Genomic DNA, 20857 nt, shown 5'->3' on the forward strand with positions numbered 1-20857 from the left:
CTTTTTCAAGGAAACCAGATCTTCAACAGTGACTGGGAAACTTGCCAAAGCCACACACAAATATTTTGTTTCCAGATGGACTCCCCAGTACACTCTGTAGTATAGATATTTTAATGCATTTTTTAATGAAGAAAGTCCAGTTTTAACGACAGCTGGAAAATACAGTTCCACTCTGAATTAGGGTTTTCAGGATTTCCACTTCAGCTGCTGAGAGGCCTATACATTGAAATAGGATAAGAAAGAATGTATAACAAGGCCTAGAGGAGACAGATACCCAGTTAACCTTTTTTAGGCAAATACTTGAAAAAAACCCCAAGAAAAATCTGCCCAAAGAGCTAAAATTTTAAGGGCTGCCCTGCTTTGTACTAAAGTATAATGCAAATTCCACTGAAACCAGTTAAAGGAAAGAAAACCTTGCTGCATAACAATTTAAAAATTTGAGAATATCCTTCTATACTAAAGCCACATAGAAATCACATGGAAAAACAAAGTTAAAATTTTTGCCAAAATAACATGTCTGCTGTTATGAAGGATATCCTGGGCTCTCTGGAAGCAAACACACTGCACCCTGCACCAACTTTTTCAAGAGCTGCCAAGTCCACCAATTCCAAACATCAGCTGACACTCCAAGAAATGCTTTAGCTGGTCACCATTTCCAAAATTGTCCCTGTCAACATCCCCGAACCCCTAAAGAAAAGATGAAAGATTTTGAAATTGGATGTTGGAATGCTTTTTGTACCACAAGAGCTCTGATCCAATAAAAATATTCTTGTTAATGTGCATAAATATGGCACCCTAATTGCCACAGGTTTTGTTTCAAAAAGTAATTTTTTTGCCACAGAAAGAAAAAAACTTAAATACTTCTGCTTACTTCATTTTTCCTCTCTGAGACTTCCTATTTATTAGATATTTAACAGAATGGAAGACTGGTTCTTATGGTACAGCACATCTCAAAAAGTAATTCTTTGGTGCTGAGATTTAAAATTAAAAAAATTCAATTAATTTCTCTTTGTAAATTAAAATAGATTTTTTTTAAAACTTTCCTTTAAAATAAGCTGTATACTCTTTCATTTCTAAGAGCAGTCTGACCTCCATTTACAAACATTTGATTCTCAAAGTTCAGACTCCAGTATACTCTTATAAGATTGATGATCTTACAAGATCCATGATCAGCTCCTTGTGAATCAGTCTTCAATATTATAGCAGTAACAGGTAAGTCTTGGGTTTTCAAATGCCAAACTGCCAGGCTATAAAGGATCATTTACCCAAGAGTATCCTGCAAAACCCATAACCAGACTGGCACTGGCAGCACCCACAGAGGTTCCCAGCAGCAGGAATGCAATGGCACTACAGAGAACCTGGAGTAATGAGCAAGCCAGATCATAAACAACACTTGCCCTATTCTGTTGCTGCATTATCTGCTCAATAATCAATTGTTGTCAGAAGATGAGAATGGTACCGATCTCTGTGATGGTGCTGCAGTGAGTAATTTCAGAAGAAAGAAAACTGGACAGGAAATGGAAGTCTGCAGAACTGGTGTATTGGGTTTGCAAGGCAAGGTTTTGGTAGCAGGAGGGCTTAGTGGTGGCTTCTCTGAGAAGCTGCCAGCAGCTTTCCCTTTGTCTCACCAAGCCAATGCCAGCTGGCTCCAAGGTGGACCCACCACTGGCCAAGGCCAAGACAACCAGTGTTTAGTAACATACTAAAAAAGGAAAAAAAGATGTTTTGTAGAAGCAGTTGTGGCCAGAGAAGTGAATAATGAGAGAAACAACCCTGCAGACACCAAGGTCAGCACAGGAGGTAAGGAAGTGCCCCAGGTTCTGGAGCAGAGATGCCCCTGCAGGCTGTGCTGAAGGCCATGGTGAGGCAGCTGTGCCCCTTGGAGGTCCACAGGGAGCAGAGATCCACCTGCAGCCCGTGGATGACCCCATGCCACAGCAGGTGGATGCCAAAGGGGGCTGTGACCCCATGGGAAGCCCACATGGGAGCAGGCTCCTGGCAGGACCTGTGCACCCATGGAGAGAGGAGCCCACAGTGGAGCAGGATTGCTGGCAGGACCTGTGGGAACTCACTCTGGAACAGCCTGTTCCTGAAGGACTGCACCTTGTGGAAAAGGGACCCACGCTGGAGTGGCTGGTGAAGAACTGCAGCCCATGGGAAGGACTCACATGGTAGAAGTCTCTGGAGAACTATCTCCTGTGGGAGGGATGCCATGCTGGAGCAGGGGAAGGACTCCTCTCGGAGCAGAAACAAAGTGTGACAAACCAAACACCTCACTCCTCATCTCTCTGCTCCGCTGCAGGGGACAAAGTAGAGCCTGGGAAGGAGGGAGGGGTGGCAGGAAGGTGTTTTTAAAATTTGTTTTGCTTTTCATTATTCTGCTCTAATTTTGATTGGTAACAAATTCAATTATCTCCCCCAGCTGAGTCTAGTTTTCTTATGACAGTAATCTGTGAGTGATCTCTCCCTGCTCTTAACTCACGAGTCTTCTGTTGCATTTTCTCTCCTCTCCCCTGTCCAGCTCCAGAGGAAAGTGGCTTTGATGGGTACCTGGTGTCCAGCCAGGATCAATCCCCCCTCCCCCAACTGGTATGCTTATAAAGGATCTCTTTAATACACAGCCTACCCCAACAGGAAAAAAAAAATCTTACCTCTTCTTCATCATTTAAAAGCAACAAAATCATTATGTATACACAGCCTCTTCAACATGAACGATCAAAACTGTCAGAGAAATCACTTACCAAAGGGAAAATTTTGAAGGGCAAAGACAAAAGAAACCAACCAAACCAAACCAAAACCCAACCCCTCCTACAGGCCCAAGAAAATCAACCCAAAATAAAGTAACAGCAAGCAAGAGAAAAATCTTAATTTGCAGTGGTTTGCTGGCAGAAATTGTTTCCCTTTACTCCATATTCAGATCTGGTTTGTTACAGTCTTCTACAGGAGGTCCTACAAACGGATTCAAGAAACAGCTGAGTAATTCAGCAGTTTGCCCACTAGACTTAGCCAAAATTAGCTGCAACTGCTCCTCCCTCAACTTAAAATGGGGAATCACATCTCTGTATCTGCAGGAAGGTCATTGGATTTTCTCTGAACTTGCATGGTTATAGCAACTATGAGGCAACACAAGGGCTGCAAATGTCGCCCCCAGGCACAGGGAACACCAGCTTTAAGGAATTAATCTCAAAATTGCAGAGTTCTCAGTTTTATTTCTTCTTTTTCAGTCACTGCCAAGTCACTTCTTGGTTGAATCCTTAGTTTCCATGCCCTTTATGAGAAATACAGACAGGTTCAAATGATTTTAATCACAGCTTGAGGAAAAAATAAAGCATTCACACTTCATATTGACTTGAACATTTCTATTTTGTGCTGTATCTTCAGCAGAGGAAGATGGGAAAAAAAACCACAGTGACATAATGATACATATGGAATGTCACTTCATTTTATTTCTAGTCCTTAAAGAAAAAAAACATACAGTGCAATTTTTCTGTACCTGTATAGAAAAGAAATGTTCCTGTGATTCTTCAGGAATCATTTTGGCCTACAAGTAAAAAACTTCTGTAAAATATGTTGCAACATCCCCAAGACCACAGGCTTCCACAGATTGTGAGACTGTGAAGCTTCAATAACCAATATTCAGTAGCATATGTATTAAGACAGATATACACAGAAGTCAGATTAAATCAATGCAGCAATTTAGAAGGGTAAATCTTATGTCATATAATCAACAAGTATTAGAAAAATTACTAAATCATTAATATATATTAATTTTTGAAGCTTCTTTCCAACCCTTTTCCTTAACCCCTTGTTAGAGATGTGTAAGAGAATTCCCCTACTTACAGAAGGGTGGTTTTAGGTAAATTTAAAAAAAGAAACCAACTTTAAAGATGGAAAGAAAAAAAAAATAAGAAATATAGAATAGTAATGTTTTGGGCATCTACCAAGAAAGGCAAGAGAAGATAAGAGACTTGAACATGCCTCAAGTTCCCTGGGAGAAATGAAACATATATTACTGCAATAAAGAACTCTGAGGATATGCACTGAAATCACAGTAGGAATAAGACACTGATTATGTCAATAAATAAAATTAAAACAATTCAGAGTTCCATATATGCATTCCTATGGTTCAGCCACTGGAATCACTGAGGTTTCAAAAATATTTGAATGCTAGTAGGCAGAGGAAAAGGTAAAGAAGAAGATGAAAATAAAAAATGCAAGCACCATCCATGACTCACCTGAAGCAGGAAGAGTGTTTGCACTGATGTGTTCAGGGACTAAATTGCACAACCCCCCCCCAGCCAAACACTTACATAGTTGACCTTGTACTTTCATCAAGTAATATAACGAAGATCAGAGAGAACATTATCAGAGCAAAATGATTTTTTCCATGTTTCATATGAAATACAAATAATGGTGACTGGCATGTAATGAGCTTGAACAGTAAATAGCACAGCAGTGCTCCAACTCTGTACAGCTCTGAGAGTAACCTCTCTTTAGTTAAGCCATGCACACAAATGGGGACTAAAATACCAACAAAACCATATTTCTCTTGTCACTGAAATGTCACTTATGCCTGAGATGAGACAGGATGCATTAATACAGATCCATGAACTGCTGCTAGATGCTCACACCTTTACAGCAACTTGAGAGAATTAAGAAGGAAATTTATTCTTAAAATGAAGGTAGAAATATTGCACAGGAAATATAAATAAAGAAATTATGACAAAGTTCCTCAGCAGAAGTTATTACTAAACAGAAGCCACCAGTTCAAATTTCAATACAACTTAAATTTAGCTTCAGTTTCAGTCTGAAGGGCCTTGTATTAGATTCTAAGATTAGGTCTTCCAGCATGAAGTTAGCATATACCCAATTCTGTTAGTTGGTAATGACCAGGAATCAGCAGGGGCTGCGTGATTATCCCAAAGTACCTAACCATGGTATGCAGAAAGTTTTGTGGACAAAATATGCTGCACAAAAACCACATAAGCAAACATCCTGTTATATAAGCTACTGTCATAACAGACAAAAGGAAACAGACCATAACATAAGAAATTAAGGTCAAACATATTGCAAACTCTCTTTCTGATTAAATAACAAAAATTCACCTTTCATTCATCCTTTTTTAACAATCTTTCAGTCTAAACACGGTTTCAAAAATGAGCTACAAGCAGGATTTGTGCGTTTCCCAATTCTTTTTTTCCCCTCCAAAAAGTTCGAAAATCCATTTAAAAAATCACAGCCATTGCAATACAGGAACATCTGCTGCTCTTAGAAATGTCCTAGTGGTACCTGTTAGAATAACATCTGTCTAGACTTAACATCCCTGCAGCAGAAATACATATATATATTTGCTTCCACGGGAACAGAATGTGTTCTCTTTAAAAATCACATAATTACTGTACAAGCCTGGCAGGTGAAGATACATCTGCAATCCAAAATTGTGACTACTGATTTTTTAACTTCCCACTTCCATGACTGTGGTATTTTTGTTTGTTTGCATTCATTATCACAATAGCAAGCAGTGCTAGTCCCACAGCTAGACTTGGAGGGCCGCAAGGACTGAACTCCTGAGCAATTCCAGAGAGGAGAGGGGCAATAATACGTCCCACTGATGTCACCGACTGTCCAACTCCTAGGAGCGTGCCGCTGGCCTCGCTCCCACCAACAGTCAGCTCCAGATCAAGGATACACGTACGGCCTATGGTAGTGGAGAAGGCCAAGAACGTGGAGGACAAAATGACCATCCATATGCTGGGTGCTGAGGCATACAGGAGAATCAGCGTGCAGGTAAAAGTGCTGGAGTGCAACAGAAGTCTGTAAGTGTTGTGCCCATAGAGTCTCGTTATTGGTCCGAGCAGACAACCAGCCAGGACTCCCAGTGCACTGCTATAGCTCATGAGGTATCCAGCAAACAAGGGTTTCACCTCAAATCTCTCCTCCAAGGCCAGAGTAAAATTACTGTAGTACAGCAGTATAGCAACAGACATCAGGAACCGCACTAAGAATACATCCCACAAATTAGAGCACGCAATTCCTTTAATCTTCTTCAGCACTGTTGCAACTTGGGTCCATGGAGACTGGAATAAATTACTGTTTGTCACAGATCTACTACTTGCTGATTTCAAGTGAAGGTCATGATTTGATTTTGCCGAGCAATTGTTTGTTCCTTTGTCTTGGTAATGGTCCCTGCTGCCAGTGTTTTCTTCATTCCAGGGTAACATCCAGACAAGACCTATATAGGTCAAGAAATCAGGTTATTTCATTCAATTGCACCCACTTTACATGGAAGACATTAATTTGATCGTGACAATTTAAAAAAATACTTCAACAATACTTGTCCTTAAAAAAATTGCAAATATTAAGTCTAGCGTTATTCATAGTATCAGTTCAACTTTAAATGCAGTGAAAGCAAGAAAGGAAAGCCCTGAAATGCCACACCCACACCATATAGCAAATCCAATGGCTAAAGTCAAAATTCTAATTTCTAATCTTCTTCTTTGGGCACATAAGAAAAATTTTTGTGTCTGAATGTAAGAGATATAGACAAAACAAAGGCGAAGCACCTGGAGGATGTTTCAAAATTCGCACCCTTCCATACAAGCTCAAATTCAAACAGTAGTACTGGCATACAAAATATTTATGCCATAGATGATAAACATACTATGAATTTAAGGTATTACAGATGGCTTAAAAGGGCAAAATGAAGATTGAAGGGACCCAAGATGCAAAATGTGGCATACAACTTACCACCATTCAGAAGGAAGATAGAGGCACAGATGAAGGATGTTTGGTAAAAGCCACCTTCAAACTCTGCAAGGTAGCCACCAACAACAGGCCCCAGAATGAAGCCCACGCTGGAGGCTGCATTGAAGCGCCCCATTACTAAAGGGCGATCCCTCTCCAAAACCAGGTCAGACAGCAGGGCTTTAGAGATGGAAAGTGTGTGTTTGAAAATGCCTGCAACAAAATATAAACAAATTAATAAACATGTACTTTTTGGTCAAAAAAAAAAAAAAAAAAAAAGAAAGAAGCTATTTCAAGTAACTATGGTCCAAATTTGTATGATTCATATTTTTAGAATTCCAATAATCACATATTCTTTAGTGCTAGAGTAAGCAGCTCTGTGGGGTTTAAATGTCTGGTGGGTTAAGCCTCAATATTTCAGAACATTTTCAGGAAGAAAATAGTGAGAATTCTTGATTTGTAGAGACTTTTCCAATACTAAGGTTCGGTTGGTGCTACTGGATGCTGATGCTGTGCAGCCACCCATATACCTTGATTTCTGCCATAGTAATTCTCAAGCTAAGACTACACAGAATTTAAACTGCAAAATGCCAAGTGTTTACTCACCTACAGGGACTCTAGAAAGAGCAAACAGGAACACTGTGGTGGAATTTCCAAGAAGGAAGTAACCCAGTGCACTGAGAAGAATACAAGCAAGCAGGGAATACCGTCTTCCTACTATGTCACTCCAGCAGCCCTTTTACAAAGCAGGAAAGAAAGATTAGCTTTTTGTAACACTAAGCTATGTGCAGTGATCAATCAGTACTTCTAAATTAAACTGAGAAAAGAGATCAAAGGACTGTCAATGAAAACCTAATAAGATTATTACACAGCATTCCTAAGTGCTCAAAATCTGGAAATCACAAGCAGAGTTCTGCCCTGCTGGCAGGCTACCTGCCAAAACTATGATTCCATTTAATGTTGTGTATAGAGCAAAAAAATCTCCCTTTTAAAAATACAGTCCTGCAATAAATACCACAAAATATTACCAGTATAAGCCTTCTGAAATCTTACCATAACCAACCACAAATATTTGCTTGCTTCACTCAGGCTGCTATGTATTAGACACTTGTTCAACATCCTAAAAGCAATGACCTTGGCTATGAAGAGTTTGTCATCTGAGCAGAGACAGGTAAGAAGTAGTTTGCAGAGGGCAAACAGAAAACTTGCATTTATCAGGCTTAAAAATCAGCTTGATTTCCATGAGGAATAGTTTTCTAATGAAGTAGAGAATGGTCTTGCACTTCCAAGAAAAATGCCACAATATTATAGCAGGAAATTACTCCTGATATCCTGCATAACAAACCCTGAAACAGCTATTTTACGAGACATTCTCATAATCTGTTCTCTTCAAAACTATAAAACTAGTACCAGGGTAATATTAAGACATAAAAAAATCAATAGCTAATAGAAAACAAAACCAAACATCAAAGATGCAATGATTAATTTAGACCATACAGCGAATTACAAGGCATTGCTCATTAAGCAGGGAAAGCAAACTAGATCACAGGCTGTGAAGAGCTGACTCATGAGACTGCTTTTTGGAGAGGCTACTGCTATTGCTCTACTAGCACCAACACTAGAGGAGACAACCCTGTGTAACTGTGACCTGCTCAGTAATGTATCTGAGCCCAAATCTGTATTCCAGTTTTTGTCTAAAAACTGTATTCTGTTTGGGTCTGAAAAACCTGCTAATTCCCCATAAACAAAACCGCCATTTCTCTCGCAAAATGAAAATTGGTTCCTCCAACCAAAATATTTATATGAACACTTTATGCATTTTCAAAATGCCAAGAAATGCTATTATTAACCCCATCCTTTTTCCCCCTATAATCCATGGAAATACCAATATGCTGTGGAGCATAGTGTTAGAACTCACCACAAATGTGCTGGAAAATAGCTGCATTACACCATAGAGAGATCCTAAAACAAACAAAATACCAATGTTAAAAATTAAGCTATTTTTAATGAAAACTGCACAAAATTTTAAATGATGAAAAATGGAGAATCATGGGAATAGTTTACTAGAAGAATGGGGAGAAGGAGGAGTTCAGCATTTAATAAAGGAAATAGTTTCAGGGAATAACAAAATAAAAAGAAAAAAGTGCTGAAAAGTTGTAAAACTATTTAAGGTAAAATGACGTTGCTTTGTATGGTATATTAAACAAAACAGATCTTGGCTTTTATAATTGCTTTCTCAGAATGAGAAGAGAATTTCTCTACTGGAAAGGCCTTTCCACTTGGTGCCTCAGTCTACTGCAAGCCATCACAGAAGCCCTGAAGAAAACAGGGACCCTATTTTCTCATTTTGGAGGCTAGGAGTTTAGCAGCAAGAAGGAACAAAGAGAAGCAGAGAGAAACATCTGCCAGACTCTTTCACTTATAAGAATATACCTCAAACTTATTTTTTTTCTAATGTTAAAAATCAAAGCAGACTGTTGAAATGAAAACATATTTCTGACTAGTTGCTGCTTAAAATAATACTGTCAACTCAGTGTAGAAGCAATATTATTTCATACAAAATAAAAATAAAATAAAATAAAAATAAAAAAGCAAAATAATAAAACTGAGTAAGAGCTTCCATGCCTGGGAATAAAGAATATATTGTATCACTCCAAACCAAAAACAATACCACAAAAGATACTTTAAAGCCACAGAACTTATCTTAGCACTAAATACTTCAAGATAAAATTCCAGATCTTCAGCATTTATTTGTAAACACTCCTAAAAGTGAGTAAATGTTTTGCCAAGACAGCTGTAAGGATTTTAATCAAACTGGGAGCAATCCTGGACATTGGAAAGCTTTGGAACCAGCTGCAGAAGTACTGTTTGTGAAGTGTAAATAACAATACAACTACAAGCAACACCTCTGGCTCCCTAAATTGCTAAGCTGTGAACTCTTGGATGCTGGAAAAGTAGCTGTACAAATGCTACTGCAAGACTTCCTTGTTCTTTCCAATTGTGCCTTTCCCAAGCACATGCCTTTGGCTGTTGTCAGTGCATGAGTCTGGACAGGTCTCTGGGTCTAACACAGCATGGCTGCCCTGACAGTTTTACTTGAAAATTGTCTTTACTTTTTATTACGCTATTAGCAAGGAAGAATTATGTTAAATGGCCAACCTGCAGTAAGGAAAAAGCTTTATCTTACTCTTTCATAAATCAAGTACTGCGACTCACCTATGATTCCAGCAACTGTATGACTTGCTCCTAGAGATTTGATATGAAGATTCATTAAAGGAACAACCATGCTCACCCCAAATAAGTCCTGAAAAGAAGGCAGGAAAAGTTTTAGTAACTTTCACAAAGATAACAGCTATCCGGCTTAATAACAGTCAACATCAGGCAAATAAATTTAAAAAAAAAGGTAAATTATCACCATATCAACACAAGGTTAAAAGAAAATTTTTCATATTACAAAACACATAAACTGAAAGATAAAGGATTGCCTCACAGAGGAGTTAAACTTATGAAAACATCAATTCTTTCCCCCACTCTATATACAATCCTTCTAAAGATATATATTTAAATATTATTTTCATATATATTAAACTTTATCTGTTTAACAAGAAAAGTACTTTGTATCAGTGCTTTAAATTCAAAGCGGTCTAATTTCAATCACCTAAAAATAATTTTTATTTGCACGAAGAACATGTATTTTAAAAAATGGCATTTTAACCCAACCACAATGGGGAAGAAGCTGCAATAGATCTAAATCTACTTACAGACTGCCTTTGTGTATAGCTTAAGAAACATGACAAGACAGAAACTTGAAAAAAAAAAAAAAAGGCAAAGCATAATTGAAAAATGTTTTGTAAGAGGAGGGTAAAGGACACTGCCCATCCTGAGAAGTACAAGGATCTCCTACTTGTTCCTTTTGCTTTATTACTTTTTGCTAAGCTCACCACATTGACCCAGTAGTTCTTTCAGAACTACTACAGTCTCGCAGAGCAACCAGAGTCCCTTGGAGATCTATTGGAGCAAGATCACCTTTCATCACTGACTGCTTGAACTGAACTAGACTACCTCAAAGAATGACTGATTAACTGTAACAATGTGTGTCACTAAGTGAATTCTCACAGTCTGTTATTAATTATTTTTTGATGGTTGAAATTGAGGCTTACAAGGTTAGAATCATTAAATACATTAGCATGAACAAACAGAGCACAGCAATTACAAACATCTTCAGTAATCAGACAATCTTAGGTGTCATCTGTGAACCTGAAGGGAGGTTCAGTGACCTCAAAGGAGACATTAAAAAGTCTCAGACTATACCCTGGCAGTCCTGGACTGTCACAGGCACGCAGGCAGAGCAAGACCCATTAACCACTATCCTCTGATGGATAGGTAGGTCTCATTCCCCGTTTAATTCCTTTTGTGGAGTGATAGTTATGCTGTATTTATTTGTCTGGCTACAGGAAGTTTGCATCACCACACCCTCTTAAAAAGACACTTGACTGATTTTCTTGTGGGATCCAGCTCAGTGTCAACAAGCTGTATCAGGGCTGGAGAGCCACAGCCTTTAAAAATCAGTTCAAAGGAGCAAAGTTCTAATGCACGTTTCCTTGGGATATCTGCTCCAGGACACAAACCAACTGGGTTGTTTCTATTGCCCAACCTAACAGTAGGTAAGACAGCATCTTGACATTTCACAGTGCAAACTCGTACTCATTTTGCAATCATTTTCCAAATCGTTGCTTTTAATTTTCAAATTAATTAAAACGCACTTTCCTAAACCTCAGGAATGAACCTTTATGAACGGAACACGATTTTTTTTTTTTTTTTTTTTTTGGTAAATTTACAGGAACCACGGGTATTTCAAGGAAACAGGGAGCAGCTCTCTTATAAGCATCAGGGCAAGACTCAGCTTTTCGGGCGCTGCGCTGTTCCGTGGCATTCAGAGGGTAAAATTCCGGCCTGTGCAGCGAGGTGGGTGGCTGTGTGCACGGTACACCAGCACAGCCGCCACACCAGCAGCGCTACGAGCCCCGGCGCTGGCAAGGGGCCCGGCCCGCAGCAGCCTCGGCCCGGACAGCAGCGACTCGCGTTGCCGGGCGGGGCGGGCCCCACGGCCGCCGCTTACCAGGAATCCCACGGCGTAGAGGCTCCGCACGAAGCGGGCGGGCGCGGCCGGGCCCGGCGCGGCCCCGCGGCCTCCGCCGCCCTCCTCCTCCTCGCCCTCGGCCATGCGGCCGGGCCTGCGCAGTGCCCGCGGCGCGGCGGAAACGGGGCCGGGGCGGGCGAGCCGCGGCTGCCGCTTCCTTCGGCGCGGTGCGCTCCCGTGCCCTCCTTTTCGGGCCGAGATGAGGAGGAGTAAGGCTCCCTGCCGCCCTCGGGAGTCCGGCCTGCACCCTCCCACACGCACCTCTGTAGGACTTTGCCCTTCCTGCCTCTTGCGCGTTTGTACGCAAGAAAAATTTTGCAACACGTCCCCTCCGGGCCTGAGGCTCTGGGGAAGGCAGGAAGAGCCAGGTGGAGCCGAGGGGCTTTGGAAACAAATATGCCGTAGGAGCACGGGAATGCGTCTCCTGCACAGTTCTCCTGGTTGCTGTAGAAAGGTGGCGTTTTGGCCGCAGCACCTCCGATCCTACCTGTCCATTTTTTTAAATCGGCCGTGTCCCAGCGCTGCTGCTGTTCCTCGGCCATCTCTCGGGCTCGGTGCCTGCATCGAGTTTTCTGGCAGCAAAGTGCTTTCCTTTATTGTTACATGGCTTATGGTGGTACTGAGCCGAAGAAGGGCGTCCCTCCTTCTGCTTAGCACCTTCACCACTATTCTGTGTTTTTCTTAGAAGTGAGGGATAGCTGGGGTTGTTGACGGCCAGTATGGTATAATGCATTTGCGTCCAAAGCAGTGGAACTTCATAAATCTCTAAGATGCACGGGTGGAAACGATAGTCACATGCAAAATGTGACTACCCAACTTTATGTTGGAGTCAGAGGTGCTCTTTTATATAGTTGCTTGGCCAGGGATCAGTAGAAGTGCTGCAGTTTTAAATACTTTAAAAAATGCACGAGAGGAGAGGACATGCTTTATCTTGTTTTTAGTTATCAGTAAGAAGAAACTTTTGGAAAATGTTGATGAGTTTTATGTTTTAAAAGTTAGCATGAGCTACAAAGTTTGAGAAATATTCAATAACTGATAATAGCATAACTTCAGTTCTATCTTCCTGTTTTCAGAAGAAATAAGTGTCACAGGGTTGAGGATTTTACATATTTAGGTCACAAAAAAGAAAAGGAGAGGGGAATGTGGTTTTCCTTATGATTATTAAAAATTAAGCTAAAAAAGCTCCAAAACACCAAAACTGTAAAGAAATACATATATCTAGATATGAAGCCTATTTGTAAGATACTAAGGCAAAACTTAGCTTAGTATCTGCATAGGGACAAAGATGTTATCAGAGTCCAGAGAAAAATAACTCAGTTGTTTAATATCCCAGTGGCTGTGATGTTTTTGTGTTTGGTTAACTAATATACCCTATTAATTTATCTTTTGGAGGCTGCTTTGAATAACATATTCTCTCAGTGAGGTTTTTAAAATTCTGGATACAACACTAACAGAGATCAGTTGCACACAATTTCTCTGAAATCGACAAAATGGTGACAAGATGCTGAAATATTAGAGCATCCTGGGAGTTGCTGCTACATTGTCTGTTCAATATTGCACTAATTTTATCCTTGGTCATTTTAACTGATAGAAGAGATGTAAAGTGCCTGAAAATATATTAGAAGAAAGTATTAAAGAGGTGGATGATTAAAAGATCTTACAAGAGTTTAGGTACTTTTCATGGGGTCTAAGGAACATTGACTTCTATGCTAACACTGAGCCCAGCTGAAATTTTTAAGGTTTTATGTGTTAGTCTCTGCCATAAGTTTCTGAAACCAGTTAGCTATTCGCTATTTTTCTCAGGTTCTGAAGATCAGAATGATCAAATACTATGGGGGCAAAATATTGCAGGCAGGAATATTGAATTCCCTGACAACAAAACCCTTAGGTTTTGTATTTGTATTTCAAGCTGTCTCCATGCACTATGATTGTAAAGCAGAGAATAACCAAACTTTATAACATCAATGCAAACTGTTCATGGGAAAAAATACAAGTGTTTAGGGAACACATAGGTGTCTCTTCCTTTAACTGATCTCTTACTGCTTTTTTCCTGGTGAACTTGATCATATTATTAAACTGTGCATCTTACATGCTTGCATAATTTATGTGGTATATAAGAAAAAGGCATTAATATATTGTAATGGACAAATATCTCTGTTACTTTTGAACTGAAGCTGAAATCATCTGCCTCAAGGTTCCTGCTCATGTTCTGCAATTGCAATTACAAAATTTAAGATAAAGGCTCCCAAATAAAGAAATCTTAAGATAAATGTTCTGAAATAAAGTGGTTTTATGACTGATAAGGGAATTGACTAGCAATTAAGGGAATGAAATACAATGAAGACCATTTATCAGAGTCCTAAGGAAAATAGACCTAGTCTAATATCTTTGGGAACAGAATTACATAGCTGGTTGATTAAAATGATATTATCAATATAGTACACTTACATTACTTTAAGATGTTTGACTTATTATTGGATGATTCTTAAAAACAGGAATGTGATACTCAGAAGTGCCAACAGCATGTGTGTTCAGAAATGCCTAGATGATCCTCTTTCTATCTCTTATCTGTGACCTCGTGGAAGCAATTGAATGAGAATTATTTGTTTTATGGATAATACTAGAACCAGAAAGAATATGCAGTCTAATGTCACAATCAGTACTCTGTTTCCATTGTATGTAAGTAATGTAAGTGTGAAGTGCATCATTCTAGAAACAAAACATGAGGAGGTGCACCTCTCTGTTGTGACTGTGATTGAGATGAACCTGGTAGTCATAATACTCAGCCAGCAACTGTAAGTTTTTATTGCTATTTTGTGGCCCTCCCCAAAAAGTGCTCATCTTTTGATAGGAAATGGAGGAACCAGAAGTAAAAAAGCAGGAAAACTTTATTACATTTGTATCAGCTTTTCAGTTTGTATCCTAATGCAACATTGTGTCTAGGACTGCTGTTCAACTGAATATTAATTTTGTATAAATAAAGAGGGTAAAAAAAAGATATTTTAATGGCAGAAGAAACATTTCTGCTGGAGATCAGTTTATCCTTGTTGGGCCTTATTGGGCTATTCTGGCCTCGAATTATGAATGGGAGGAGAACTAGTCTGTGGGAGAATGTCTGAGATTCAATTTGCTCATGAGAGAAAGGGGTGAGGAATCTTCAGCCTTTTAGTGAGAACTAAACTTTTAGTGAAATCTACTATAAATATTTGGTGTCACCTGCCAAGCAAGGGGTTGGGGCAGTCTGCAGCTGCCCTTCCTCAGCCAGCTCTGTGGCTATGTATGCTCCAAGCCCTGACAGTGAAAGCACTGATGGAAGTCATCTGAAATCTAATAAAATTATTTTAAAAAAGATCCTCACATTACTTCAATAATGGAGAAAATTTTATACCTTATAAATTCATAAATAAAATTTGGAAAATACTTCTATGAGACAGCTCTAAGACAACTACACTGATTTATTCCAGTAAATGGAATATATTCTTGAGTTCCTGCATTAGAAATAGGTAAGGTCAAGACCCCCAAATGTGCAATTGGTCATCAAATTTAGTGGATCTAACAATGACTTATTCCATTCTGGTTTACTGCTTCAGATCATTAGGGTAACTTCAGCAGTCATTTCAACTTTTCATATACAAATTGAATGAAGTAGAAAAAGTTACAATCCAATGGTCCAGAACATTTTAAGAGGTACTTGTAAATGAACTTGAGTTTGGAATCTGCTGTTAATCTTAAAGACATTTAAAGTGTAATCTGTCTGAAAAGATCTGCAGATTTAAGGAATGTGGAAAGAAATCTTTTAATTGATGCCACCCTCAAAGCTGTAAATGAATCAGGTTGGTATGTCAGAGAGACTTAGAAAGCATTTTTAAAACAGCTCGTTAAAGGAATGCATTATTTCAGGCATTGGGTCTACTTCTTCTCTTCTGGAGCTTTTTATTGCAGCATAACTAAGGTCACATGGCTTTTTGTATTTCTTTTAATTAATATTTATCAGATAAAAGAAGTGTATTGGGAATGGTTTATATACTATTGATCCTTCTCTGGAGCAGAAGGTGGCCAGGATGACTCCTGTTGACCTTGGACTCTTTTCCGAGTACCCTTATCTTTTAGAGTAGCCTTATGTCATACACATCATTCCCCACTCTGTGCTGGACCCCAACCCCCCCAATCCCTCACCAAGTCTATGATTTTTATTTATTTATTTTAAGGTCAGTAGGAGCTTCTGTAGAAGCTGGAAGGGCACAGAAAGACCTAAAGGCTAGTTCCTGAAGCTTCCTCAAGAAATCCAAAAATAAATATATCAGAAAGTGTCTATGCAGTAAATGGAAGGTGTTATAGCCTCAGGGTGAGATTCATAATAGCATTCTGCTGTGGAAGGACCCATGTAAGGCAGCAACAAGAATGGTGAAGAGGACTCCAGCTTTTAATTTCTGACAATTTATGCATAACTACTTTCATAGGAAACTTCATGGAATACCTCCTAGAATTAGGCAACTCATTAATTTCTGTGAAAATTGCACATGTGATGTGTCATGACTTCAAAGTATTGCAGAAAACATTAATGGCATTGGCCTGGCTTTCCCATAGCTGCATGAAAAATTTAGAGCACTCACAACGGTGATGTGGTAAAGGAACTCAGATGCATGTTCTTGTACTTCTAATGATTCTAGTTATCTTGGCCAACTTACAGGGATGTGGATTCATCACTACTTGAATCAGTGTTATGACACAATTTAAAAAGAAATTATGCTTTGCTGTCTTCTAACCTATTTTATCTAATGTAGAGTTTATGCAAGACATAATACAGAATAGTATGTGTGAGACAGAATGATCCACTCAGTCATAGTAAAGTTTTGTCTTCCTTTCTGTGTATGAATAAATCTGTGATGCTTTGTAGTGTCAAAGTCCTGAACATAGAGAGGGTATAAGGCAAGGTTCAAATGGGATATACAGCCTGCATCTTTGTTCATCAGGGTGGTTGCAAGTCTGTCGTGTTCCTGCAGGTGCCTAACAGTGGGTCCTGGATACACAGAGATGTGTGGAAGTAATGCCTCATAAAGAAGATTTTTCTTGTTGGTTCATTAGCATTCCTGTTGAAGCTCTTGCTGACATATGGGCTGCTTATGTCCCTTTTGTTCTTACTGTCATCTCCGTGACCTTATTATAGCTCATGCAGAATGAATGACAGTGTGTTTAGAATGGCTTGATTTCCTCCTTTTGTGGGGGACTTTGGCACATTTCTACAATCTCCACTCAGATTTTACCTGACCCAGCCATGTATCCTCTCTGCAAAGGTAGATGGTGTCCACATTGGCCAAGCATTGCCAGCAAGTTAAGGGAGGTGTTCCTTCCTCTCTGACAGCACTGGTAAGGCCACACTTGGAGTGCTGTGTCCAGTTCTGAGACACATGAACACTCTGGAGGGAGTCAAATGATGGACAACTAAAGGGATGAAGGGACCAGAGCATCTGTTCTGTGAGAAAAATCTGAGAAAACTGGGACTGTTCTGCCTGGGGAAGAGAAGGCTCAGAAGGAGTTTTATATAAATAACTGATGGAGCCAGGCTCTTTTCAGTGATGCTCATTGACAGGACCAGAGATAGTAGGGACAAGCTGGAACACAGGAGGATCGCTCTGAATATCAGGAAGCACATTTTATTATGACGGTGGCCAAACACTGGTAGGTGTTGCACAAGGAGGTTCTGGAGTGTCCAGCCTCAGAGATATTCAACAAGCCACCTGGACATAGTCCTGGGCAATCAGTTCCAGGTGGTCCTGCTTGAGCAGGGAGGTTAGACAAGACAACTTCTAAAGATCCCTTCCAACCTCAGTTGCTCTTGATGGTGTGATTTGTGGTCTGATTTACTGTAGTATTAAGAATAAAGTGGTCATATCTCAAACTAATTATGACATACCCTCTCTTTGTCAGTGAACAAACCAAACCAAACCAGCAAACAACCAAACAAAGTAATTGTACTTTTAGGGCACAGTTGCTTGCACATTGAGATGGTCATCCAAAAAAAGGTCAAACAGACTGTGCTGTAAAAGTGACATATGACTGTAGAGGAAGCCTGAGGTGACCAGCCTAAAGATGAACTCCAGGGACACATTTAATGGACAAGGTGTGTGCAGGTATGTTGTGTAAGATATCTGGCTGTTTGCCTAGTACTCTGCTGACAAGCCATTGTGTTGGTGCAATATGTAACACCTGCCCAGCTGAGAAGGATGGACAGGATGAGGATCAGAACCAGTGGGTGAGGTACTCCCATTACTGTTCAGAACAGTAAATGAGCATTGAGGTCTCAGAAGGACTCAGCTCTGAGACATTTGCTGAAATAGTTTCTTGGTATATATTGAGACATGCAGCCAGTTCTAAAAGGCTGTTTTTAGATCATGGACATATCTGCCAGCACAGATAAGGAGCTGCCTGCCAATTCCAAACATACGCACCCGACACTTACTCAATCACACACAAACACAAGCTAGCAAATAAAAACATCCCCTTCCCATAAATATATTTTTCCCCCTTCAGATGGAAAAGTAAAAAAAAAAAAGAAACCAGCCTGCTATTGTTTTTTGATTTTTTTTTCTTTTCTATTTTTAAGGAGGGGCTCAAATACTGTGTTGAAGCTGGAACTATTATATACATAAATAAAATATGCAGATTTGGGACTTAGTTTAGCCCTGTCTATGTGGTGAATAAACAGAAATAAAATAAAAAACTTCTGCAGCTTTGTTAAATGAGACTGGAATCCATCCATTATGTGGGTCCTTCAGTCTTCACACTATGAGTCAACAAAACCAAAGGATGTTTGACTTAATTAGCCAAATTGATTGAATATTAAAGCTGATTTAATTACTTCTTTGACATTATAGTAGGGATAAATTTGGCTAAGTAATTTTGGTTTAAAATGACAGTATTTCTGCAGAAATTTAGGATTTTTGAAAGGAGTTGGGGATTGACTTTGTTTAAGATTCAGAATAATGATTGATTTGCCTTGATAAGCTTGGGCCTATTTTCTCTGCCTTGAAACTTTCTTTCTTCTATTGACGAACCTTCAGAATTTAATTTAATTAAAGAAAAAGTGCCCTGAGACTTTCTTTGAGTATTCAAGTGGTGGATAACATGAATTTTTAAGCTGACATAACAAGTCTTAACATGGCTTCTGATTCATTCTTGACATAGACGGGTATAATGCTGGTGATGTTAGAGTATTTGGAAGATAACACTGCCAGAGAATGTGCCATAAATATAAAAGAGAATAATTAAATTACATCCTCTCAGGATGAACATGCTAAACTGAGACCAGAGTGCATATATAGTATATTAAAAATAAATACTTGCCCTGCACAGGCAGTAATTCAGCTGTCATTTGAATTCAGTGAAACTTTCCATGCAAACTGATTTTAGTGAAACTATTCACAAGTTACTTTCATGCAGAAACATACCCACATAGTCACTGACATATTTCTGTCCTGAAGCCAGGTAAGTGCAACATGACTGGAACTAGCCATTTGATATTTTTTGGTTGTTTGTTTTATTAATTGTGGTTCAGTGGCTGAGGCAGGGGTCTGGAGTTCTCTTTTTTCTTCTGATTTAATGCTGGAAAAGTTCACTGTTGTTCTATTATTTAGGATGAGCTAAGTGGCATAATGTTAGTGCATCAGAATAAATTTTAATAGATATAATGAAGAACTTCATATAATGGATTTTGTTTATGTTGCTCCTGTCTATATCTTTGAATTTCACTGTATGAAATTCCTGAACTCTGGGTCAATGCTTTTTGCTCTCTAACTCCACTGTGTGTGATCACTCTTGAGAATGATGGAAAGACATTTAGCTTATATGAAACTTTGGCATGTTAGTGATGAACTCAATCCTACTTCTTTTTTTTTTTTCTTTTTTTTTCTTTTTCTTTTTATTTTTTTTTTTTTTTTTTTTTTTTTTTTGGACATGTTAGAATAGAATTGAATAGGACAGAACAGAATAGAATATTTGCTGGAGGGGACCTACAGCAATTATCTAATATACCTGCCTGACCACTTTCAAAAGTTGAAATACTATTCCATATTACAAGTGATCACTTTTATTTTATTTTATAGCACATTCTATGTGTTCTTTTTTTCCTTTATAATGAACAATAAAATACCACATTCCAAAATTAGGTTTCCAAACACCTCTCTTCTGCTGTATCAAAATGAACTGTATCAGTGGCTGTCAGGAAAAGCAAATATGATAAAAAGGGTCTGTTTGAATATTCATTTGCTGCTCTGCATACACTGAAACTCTGAAGTGCAAAAAGGCCACAAAATATAAGATATGCTTGTGTATGAAATTAGTGTAGTATCAGGTTTGAATAAAATATGATTCATAACAAATGTGAATATGATATTGGGCAGATTGTGTAGTGGTATAAAACCACTGAGGACACAACACCAGTTAATCTGTGTAGAAATGAAGGGAGGTGGTAGAAGCAGTTTTTTCCTTGCTGTCCTCAAGCTTGCTGATGCACTGTCCAAACCAATACTGGCATATTGAAAGTAGGAGTCCTTCTGGAGTCCTAAGTCTGTTGCCATAGAATGTTGTGATAAGTGTTTTCTGGAGTAAACTGGCTTAATTCTTCTCTTGAGCTCAGCACTTCCCAGTACACAGTATCAATGGAAATTTTCTGCTCTGGCATAAATAATTCCAATGAAATTTTGTTTGGTAAGGACAGTTGCATGTTATAAAGTCTGTACATTTCTATAGGAGCATGCCCTATACGCCATGAGAGATGATTGGGAAGGCCTGCTTGGCATTAAATGAAGTTGTTGAAAAAGCCTTTTTCTTGTACAGTGTAGTTTAAATGTTTTACCTCATCACTTTCCAAAATGGCCAAAGCATATGTTTTTAAAAGATTGATGTTTTTAATCAGATGCTTGAAGGAGTTTTTGTCTGCATACATTTTTGATATATGCAAAAAAGGTGAATCTG

General features: G+C 39.0%; 1 protein-coding gene across 1 annotated transcript; it reads right to left on the reverse strand.

The window, feature by feature from the left end:
• Positions 1-3420: 3420 nt before the first annotated feature.
• MFSD9 (major facilitator superfamily domain containing 9) lies at positions 3421-12477 on the reverse strand. The gene is made up of 6 exons (XM_056487958.1): positions 11864-12477; positions 9961-10048; positions 8663-8706; positions 7351-7480; positions 6748-6957; positions 3421-6232 (listed from the first exon to the last, which is right to left on the reverse strand). Exons 1-6 carry the CDS (start codon positions 11966-11968, stop codon positions 5445-5447), a joined length of 1365 nt encoding a protein of 454 aa, XP_056343933.1. The 5' UTR covers positions 11969-12477; the 3' UTR covers positions 3421-5444.
• Between the last annotated feature and the right edge of the window lie 8380 nt (positions 12478-20857).

This window comes from Oenanthe melanoleuca, chromosome 1, assembly GCF_029582105.1.
Source record: "Oenanthe melanoleuca isolate GR-GAL-2019-014 chromosome 1, OMel1.0, whole genome shotgun sequence".
Taxonomy (NCBI): Eukaryota; Metazoa; Chordata; class Aves; order Passeriformes; family Muscicapidae; genus Oenanthe; species Oenanthe melanoleuca.

Coding starts and splice junctions, on each gene's coding strand:
- MFSD9 (XM_056487958.1), bottom strand. CDS start 11,968: ATGGCCGAGGGCGAGGAGGAGGAGGGCGGCGGAGGCCGCGGGGCCGCG. Junction 10,049..11,863: donor TCTACGCCGTGGGATTCCTG/GTAAGCGGCGGC, acceptor CCTTCTTTTCAG/GACTTATTTGGGGTGAGCAT. Junction 6,233..6,747: donor TATCTTCCTTCTGAATGGTG/GTAAGTTGTATG, acceptor TGACCTATATAG/GTCTTGTCTGGATGTTACCC.